Source organism: Hemibagrus wyckioides, linkage group LG09 (genome assembly GCF_019097595.1).
Source record: "Hemibagrus wyckioides isolate EC202008001 linkage group LG09, SWU_Hwy_1.0, whole genome shotgun sequence".
NCBI classification, from domain to species: Eukaryota; Metazoa; Chordata; class Actinopteri; order Siluriformes; family Bagridae; genus Hemibagrus; species Hemibagrus wyckioides.
The window spans coordinates 20,985,954-20,995,057 of record NC_080718.1 but is presented as its reverse complement, the minus strand read 5'-3'; the positions used below and the strand labels follow the sequence as shown (position 1 = coordinate 20,995,057).

The window sequence follows — 9,104 nt, the reverse complement described above, 5'->3', positions numbered from 1 at the left end:
ATTATTATTATTATTATTATTATTATTATTATTATTATTACTATAAGACCTGGCTCACTTATGTTTAGACCCTGAGGTCCAGGAGCTGCCCTTCTTAGACTAGCTTTCCTTTCATTTAGAAGAAAAAAACAAAAAGAATTACAAAACAGAAGGAAAGTAATGAAATGGCATTAACATAAATATAACATGATTAAATATACTGGTGTACAATGCTTTTCTAAATGCTGCATAGTCGTTTTGAGATTATTTACACTTATGTACATCGTTAAACAATACAATACATCATTATACCCTTTTTATACCCACTTTTCGCTTGACTACATGGTGGGGAGGTGTGTATTCAAGCGTGTGAATAAATCAGACCTTGTGTGTGTGTGTTACATTGATGTTTACATTCTTCAATTACATTTGTCTTTGTTAGTCTCTTTAGCCGTTTTGAGATCCTTGTCTGGGTCACATGGGTATGATGTATGAGTCTATTTTTTGTTTAGTCTGTGTCTGCTAGCTGGAGTCCACTAAGTTAATGCTGATTGGGTAATAGATGTAGGAGTAGTATTCCTGCTGTCCTAGGTTAACCTCTGCAATGTCAAGTCCCACCTAGAAAGAGAAAATAAAAAGCATTGTTAATATTTTTAAAAACTGCAAATAATACATTCAGCTGTTTATTAGAAACTGAAGCCTTTATTTATTTGTCACATGTACATATAATTTTCTTTACATATCCCAGCTTGTTAGGAGTGCAGGGTCAGCTATGATACAGCATCCCTGGGGAACAAAGGGTTAAGGGCCTTGCTCAAGGACCCAACAGTGGCAGCTTGACCTTCTGATCAACAACCCAGAGCCTTCACTGCTTGTGCCACCACTGCCCACTGGATATATCATTGGAAACGATTCACAGTGGAACCTCGGCATATGAATTTAATTCGTTCTGGAGGCAAGTTCCTAAGTTTATGTCAGGCGTTCCTAAGGCGAAAATTTTCTTTTATGAGAAAACAAATTTTCTCATAAGAAGTAATGTAAATGCAGAGAACCCATTCCAGCCACCCAAAAATATTGACAATATTACCAATGCAAAGTCTATGTAAACTGTATGGCTGCTTACAAACAACTGACCCAAGCCAAGCATTCCATGTCAAGGCTCCTCATTCGGTTCAGTTTGTTCGTATGACAAAAATGTTTCACATGCCAATGCTAATTTCTTGCTAAATTTTTATTCTTAATGTGAAAATTTGTAAGGGAGGGCATTCATATGCTGAGGTTCCATTGTATAGAAATAAAGATATTTATTTAACTGTTGCAATAGTGAAGTTTTCCCCTATGGAGATATTAATTTAATATTTATGAAAGGAATCTCCAGTATCAAGGATTTGTAACAGCTATTTCTGTTTTTCCAGCACAGGAACATATTCAGGCAATTCTTTAGTAGCTACATTATTTGACCCATTAAAAGAAGAAAAAAAAAAGGAAAGGCTGGAATGTGGATGATTGTTTATTCCCATTAAAACATAACCAGGAAATAACTTTTTATTTTAAATCATCAGGTGAACAACTATGTTAACTATTCTAACTGCGGATCATGATTAAAGGTGTTAAAACACTCACTTCCTGTTTTCCAGTCACAGTTATGGGGTCCAGGTGTGTGAATACGGAGTTGAGCTCCTCTCGTAGCCGTTTTACCTGCTTCTTCTGTGGCTGCAGCAGGAGAGTCTGGAAACTGACTGGCAGGCCATACCTGAGCCACAACATAACGGTCACATAGAGCAATAATGGATAAATGGACAAATACAAAATTATAAATATGTACATGACTGAGTCAATCCATTTTACCTGAGGACTGACTCAACAAACACTCTGAGGGCCTTAATGTGGATCCAGGCCACAAATACTTCATTAAAATTCACTTTCAGCCAGCGCACAAATATTCCCTGGTGATAGAAACAATTCTGACATCACTTTTTTTAAACTCTGTAGACTACAGACATACACTCACTGGCCACTTTCCCCTTAGGAAAACCCTTGAAATCCTGTATCCCTGTTCATTCATGCAATTATTCAATCAGCCAATCATGTGGCAGGAGTGCAGTGAATAAATTCAGGCGGATACAGGTCCTAAGAGCTTCAATGTTGAATGGAGAAAAAAAATATGATTGCAGTGAAAAATGCGATCTAAATGACCATGGTTGGTTTTTTAGAAAATGTTTCACTCTCTGTAGTTTACACAGAATGGTGGAAAAGTAACTGAGCTCTGCAGGTGAAAAGGTGACAGAAAAGACTGGTAACTCTTTGTGGTGAACAGAGAAGCATCTCAGAACACACAATACAACATAGATTAAAGTCTTCGATTACAAAAATTCCTTTGAATCTGACGGTATTATAAAAACTATTACAGCTACAGTGAAATAAACACTCTTTACAAACATGGTGAGCAGAAAAGCGTCTCAGAAAGCACAATATGACGAATATGCTGAGAATACAGACTCACTGAAACAAGGCAAGACAAAGACCTGGTGAAATTTTTTCCAATCTTCTGGGAGCCTGTGCCAACTGGAGCCTCAGATTCCTGTTCTTTACAGATAGGAGTGAAATCCAATATGGTCTTATCCTGTTGTACCTTAAAATTTGATATGGATGTTTTTCTATTCAATACGGTTATAAAAAGTAGCTATTTTAGTTAACGTAGGCTTCCTGTCAACTCAAAAAAATCTGGTGATTTTTTCTCTAATCTCTGGCATTTCTTCTGGCAAACTTTCACTTTTTGCACCCATCTGTGTCTAGAGATTATTGTGCATGAAAATCACAGGTTCTTGAAATACGTAGACAAGCTCATCTGATACCAAAATCCACACCAAGGCCAGAGTCACTGAGATAACATTTTTCCCAATTCAGGAATTTGATGTAAACATTAACTGAAGCTCATGACCTGTGCCTGCATTTCATCCACTGTGCTGCTGCTACATGAATGGCCAGTGAGTGTATATCCTGTAGCTGTCTATAGACAATTTCAAGTGATACTCACATACTGTTCTTTCTTATCACCACTGAGGCGGCTCATCTCCTGTTGTTGCCTCTCTACTTCCTCTAAGCTGAAGTCCCGCACTGCAAATCTACAGGGGACCACAAACTTGTTGACGTTTCAAGTACACATTTGCCTCGAATGTGCGTGTGTGTGTGTGTGTGTGTGTGAGGTGCAGTCACTTACTTGTGCTTTTTGGCATTGGCTTTGAATTCGCTGACAGCATTTTTGAATAGTGTCACAGTGAAAATCCCAGCATCATCTTCCTCCAGCAATTTCCTGTGACACATAATTAAAGTCTTATCAAAGGTACTGCTATGAAGGACAAGGTAAGTATTGATTAGAATATTAGATTTCATTTTATATTATTCTTTTTCTATTTATACTTTTGCCATTTTTAAAATCTGTATCATTGCTACTCATTGCTACAACACGCCACCAGTCCCCCACAGTGAAGGACGCCTGATCTTCTGGCGCCGGCTGCTTAATGAGGATGAAGTAAAACAGGCTAATTAGAGCCACTGAGATGGATATCAGTTATGCAAACTGAGGTGAGAAGCTTTCTTTCCATCAGTAACTTTACACTAGGGAGAATGTAACCTGCTGACCCATGGCTAGAGCTGGACTGCAGTCGTGACTGGCTGATTAGTTAGCTGAGCTAAAAGTAAACAGGAACAAACAACAGGAACTAACCTGCTAGAGCGAGGAACCACAAACTCTGACATAGATTCATAGGTGTTTTCCCACTGCCTAATGCACGTCCTGGAAAAATATAGTACTTGTAATTAATTACACTGCAACATTAATACAACAATAAACTTAAACAGATGATCTATTTGCTTAAATAGTCATTACTGACAGTGGGTTAAACACCGGTAAACACTGACACACACTAACCTGGGCACCACAACTAGTAAAGTGGTGAGATATTCAGAGTTGAGAACCAGGTCCTCCTTTTTCACAATGCCAGTCAAAGATCTGGTTTGCAGACTTCCCCTGGAGGGTGACAACTATATGTTTTTACAGTGTTTGTCATCGAATGATTATATTAAATTAGATTATATTAAATATAACAGAAAATAATTCAATGTTGAAAAAAAATAAATGGCTACAACTGGCTCAGAAACAACTGTCTTGGATCAAATAAAAAGCAGATATGAGCTCATTTCCTCTTTCAGGTTAATTAGTATTCATTTAAACATCCCATGAATTTTACTTTTCTGGTAATATAGGCAGGACTTTTTGCTTGTAGGCCATTAATAACTTTCAATATGTTTTCCAAACTGAGATTAATACGTGTAAAATTTTATAAATAAAAAAAAAAAAAAAACAGCAACAACTTAAAACTAACTAAAGTGAATTTCAAATGATAAAATAAAAATAATATAAAATTTAAATATTAAGCATTATAACATCCATCCATTCAGCCATTTTCTGTACCAATTACCCTACACTGGTTCATGGGGAAACCTGAAGTTTTTCCCAAGGGATTTAGGGTACAAAGTGGGCACTCTCACACTCACATGCCTATTCACACACTAGACAATTTAGAAATGTCAATCAGCTTACAGCACATATCTTTAGCCTAGGGGATGAAAGCGTAGTACTCAGAGGAAACCCCCAATGCACAGGGAGAACAGAGCAGGGCAGAGGCAGCACTCAAACCCTAAACCCCAGAGGTATGAGGCAAACATACTAACCACTAAACCACTGACACCACGCATTATAATTATAAGCAGCATTATATATCTCTTCCATAGCACTGTTGACTACTTTTTTTTATTCAAATCACAAATATTTATTGATGTGCTTGTTCTACTCTGTTATAGTTTCTATAATAACATCAAATTCACAGACATTCTCAAGTATCCTGTCCTTAATCCGAGATGCTGTGCTTTCTGAGACACTTTTCTGCTCATCATATTTGTTAAGAGTGTTTATTTCACTGTACCTGTAGGGGTTTTTATATATAAAGGAACTTGTGTATTCTCAGACTATAATCTATGTTGTATTGTGTGCTCTGAGATGCTCATCATTTTTATTTTGTATGCCATGCTGTATAAAATTAAGACTTTTGTCTATCAGTATGTGAAAAACTAGAGAATCTAGTGCCAACAATCACAGTAATTCTAAATCATAAAATCTTCAGGACTTCTCTGTAGCATGAAAATCTGTGTATTTGTTTCTAACTTAAATTTAAGAGAGAGAGAAAAAGAAATACTGACAAGAGACTGAATGTTTATAGCTCTTATAACACAAGTGATAACAGAAGCTAACTTGTTTCATAGACACTTCACAAATGTAAACAGTTAAACAAAAGTATAATGTCAATTATATAGGCACATTATGTAATATAATTTTTGGTAAATTTTTGTGGTTTAAGAGCAATAAACCATTTCAGTACATGATGTTATTAGAAAAAGAATCAACTTCAACAGTACCTCCAGGCTGCATCACATGACCCCTGTTGTTCATTCATTTCCTATAACAGCACACCTCACCATGTTTTATTCCCTACTTAAGAGAACTTACTCCTTTTTTTCCTCAAGCGATCGCAGGCTGAGTTTCACGTCACTGTAAGCAGCATTACGAGACTTCATCTCCGTCTCGACCTGGGCCACTTGCTGACACACACGCATGCAGCCACCAACACAGATACACACACATGAATATTAAAATGCTAAAGAGCTGCTCTCTTAACATTATACCTGTCAGGTCTGTGTGGGATGTATACCTTGAAGATAAGATCAGTGAGAGGTTTAAGTGCCAGCGCAGTGGGATACTTGGCTCTGTCCCACTGGAACTTTGTCATATATGCAGTCAGATCCACTGAACCATCAGACGCCATGAAACGCATAGAGGTCAAACAAATAACAACTGCACTGACGACTTTTTGACTCCACACACACAAAAAAAAAAACACATGGGGAAAAAAACCATGCTTGTTGGTAGTTAATCCTGCAGGAGGTCATTTTAAATATACAACAAAATCAATCTGCAAGCTCCAAACATACCTCGCAAGGCTTGGAAATACATTTTCACTGGCGACTGTGGAAGTTTGCGATGTGCCTTTTGCTCTGGTGAGAAATGCAAAAATTTGAAAAAACATTAAAAAAAACATTATAATAAGTATAACACAAGCATAACATGTAATACGATTTTCTTATAGACATCAATTCTTATTCTTAGGCGACACAATAACTATGCTATGATATACACAGGTAACAGGATCTGTGTGCTGGCCAAACTGAGAAGAGTGGAAACTGCCACCTGCTGTGTCTGCTCTTAGCTAATGATCTCGTCCTGCTGAATATGGGGGAGTTCATTAGCTTAGCCCTAAGAGCTGAAAGTGACTGTGCCAAGCACTGCTATACCTCCATTAGTCAGGACGTTCTCCTTGAACTTGTCACCGGATTGTTCCATGAGCTCTGCTATACACTGAGACGTTTTCCGCATTACACTGTAAATAAGAGACAAAGTGTCTGAATATGTTTATGTTCATGTTTAATGAGCAATCATTTAAATTAGTTCATACATACAATTAGTTACATTAGTTCATACATAACCGGTGCATGACAAACATTTTATTTCCTTTAAGAAGTTTAACATACCCAATACAAATTCCTGATACATTTAGGTCCAACAGTTTTGTTTTCACAAACTTTGTGTTGGTGTTCTAGATTTTCGGAAAGTGCGACTAAAATGATTAAAATGATGTACGGGACATGATTTAGTCTGAGGTGAAGAGGACTGTCGTTGTGAAATGGAGAAAAGAAGAAAAAACCCAGAGCTCAGTTTCCACAACACAAGGAGGCACGGAACATTGTGAAGTAGCACCTGAAACAAGAGCCTGCTGGATTGAGTGTCTCGGCTAACGATAATTGCTATACAGTTGCTTGTGAATTTTCCCACAGACAGTACACGGATGTGTCTGAGGAATGAAATAACCTATGGAATAACCTCTGGCTTACCCATGAAACCCCCAGGATTTTAAAGATATATCTATTAATTAAGCAGGATGAAAATGTGATTGAACTGAATAAATGAAAAAAATGATGCTAGCTTGTGGAAAATACATTCAAGCAGTCCCTTTTAAAACCATTGAAAACTGGAGTTGGAGAATTTTCTTACTCTTCTGTGTAGGAGTCCAGTCTGGAGAGGTCATCAGACACGCTAAGCAATACATCCAGCGTGCCTACCTGGTAAAAAAAATCAGTGATCACAGTATGTTTAGATGTGTATTCCATGTATAAGCAGCTATAACAATGATCTCTCTGTAAACACTGAGGCTAAGAATGACTATAGTCAATATTCAGTTACATCTAAGTGCAACAAGGCAGATTCAGTTTCAAAAATTCAGAGAAAGACACCGAGTATGTTGTCTCCTTCACCCTTGCCTACTGTGACTTAAGAATTGAAGTGAAGTGTTTCATGGTATTGTCCAGCATGCATAGTTGAACGATGTGTCATAGAGGTCTACCTTAAAACAAACAAATCAATACAATTTAATTGCAAGCCTTTTCTATAAGACCGAAACGTGAGTGTGAGAACCCAACACTTTTGACCTCCATTATACATTATGCACATTTGAGCCTGATCTGTCATGCTGCATGTCTTCTGCATGCACTCACACAAGTACTCAAATAAGATTTGTTTCTTTGTCAAAAACAAAGACAATCATTTAAATATAAAACAAACAAACAAACAAAATCTGACATGCTCAAGTCCACCCCTAAACGGCCATCCCTCCCTCTCTCTTTCTCTCTCTCTCTCTCTCTCTCTCTCTCGCTCTCTCTCTTGTCAGTAGGCAAATTCCAGTCCTACCTTCAGCTCTGGGATGTGAAATCTGAAGTAACTTCCCAGGCTAGCTTTGACTGTGGCCCTTTTAAGCTTTTCCAAAGACTGTGAACTGACTTTGTCCAGAGGAACTGCAATCAGCCAGAACTCCGCCATTCCTTCCTAGCCCACTTTCCAAAAGTGGGCTTTCTTCACACTTCAAACGCTGTGATAAGAGACGTTCATTACAACCATTGAAAGTCATTTACGATGTACGCCTTACTAAGAAACTTGTCAGCTTTACAAAGGCATCGTAAGATTATATGTCACCTCTGATTTCATCTGACTTCACTGTCTAGAAGGCTTGTGTTTCCAAGACTGGAAAAAATTATATCCTAACGAATGTAATTAACTCTCAGTCAGCTAATAACATGATTTTATTTTGTACTTAATGGCACATATAGCACCCTACTCACCATATATAAGCATATTAAGCATTGAATCCAGCATAATGTGAGCCTAAAAATGACTTTTAAACATTTATTTGTTAAATCTATAAAACTGTTGCTTTATTTTACATGGATACACATCGGAAAGCTCAAGCTAAAGCTTGTTTATACCTTAAATAATCCCAGTATGCAAAAAATTTCAACGTATTAGAAATGTTTTCACAAATGTATGGCCGATCAATATCGTACGTTATAGATTTATACTTTTCATCAACACTATAAATAATTAGGATACAGACTGCATCACAACTGAGAGAAAAAATATGTACGATATGTACTCATGGCAGGGATTAGTGTAATGATCTGAAGCAACAGCAATGGACAGTAGCCTATAGTTTATAATACACAATACGGTTAGTAAGTACAGCAGGTAGTTTAAATAAAAAATTCATGATTCATTTAAGGCTGAAAATTTCCATGACATCTTCAATGACATTTTAAAAGAATTATTCCATAGATAATAAGAATTTCCACTTGGCATGATTGAGTGTGTGCCCATCTGGCATACAGCTTTATGTGTATAGTACTTTTTTATAAGATGAAAAATATATAAGATGAAAATAAAACCATTTCTAAACCATCAGTTAAATCACACATGTTTTCTATATCAAGAAGTGAAGATGAGATATAAATATCCCTACCTTACAGTGCAGGTGTCCATAGTAAGGCCTGATCCATATGGAGTTTTAGTGCGTTAATGTCCTGTCCATGACAGACTGTACTCAGGTACAGCAGCTCTTCACACACATCACTGCACAGGAGAATCCTCTCACCTGTCACACACTCTGAATACTGTCATCACTTGG

The 9,104-nt window shown here is 37.2% G+C and overlaps 1 protein-coding gene across 1 annotated transcript; it reads right to left on the bottom strand.

Annotated features, from left to right (window-relative positions):
* Positions 1-8,257, bottom strand: atp6v1c2 (ATPase H+ transporting V1 subunit C2). The gene is made up of 13 exons (XM_058399602.1): positions 7,838-8,257; positions 7,145-7,212; positions 6,388-6,473; positions 6,028-6,090; positions 5,748-5,842; positions 5,546-5,637; positions 3,911-4,009; positions 3,707-3,775; positions 3,200-3,292; positions 3,017-3,104; positions 1,828-1,925; positions 1,603-1,732; positions 1-597 (listed from the first exon to the last, which is right to left on the bottom strand). Exons 1-13 carry the CDS (start codon positions 7,964-7,966, stop codon positions 502-504), a joined length of 1,206 nt encoding a protein of 401 aa, XP_058255585.1. The 5' UTR covers positions 7,967-8,257; the 3' UTR covers positions 1-501.
* Between the last annotated feature and the right edge of the window lie 847 nt (positions 8,258-9,104).

Excerpts from the sequence above, each read along its gene's own strand:
- atp6v1c2 (XM_058399602.1), bottom strand. The coding sequence starts at position 7,966 with ATGGCGGAGTTCTGGCTGATTGCAGTTCCTCTGGACAAAGTCAGTTCA. Across the intron at positions 6,091-6,387 it reads GAACGTCCTGACTAATGGAG|AGCAAAAGGCACATCGCAAA; the intron begins GTATAGCAGTGC and ends ATTTCTCACCAG. Across the intron at positions 5,843-6,027 it reads GTATTTCCAAGCCTTGCGAG|TGGATCTGACTGCATATATG; the intron begins GTATGTTTGGAG and ends CTGATGGTTCAG.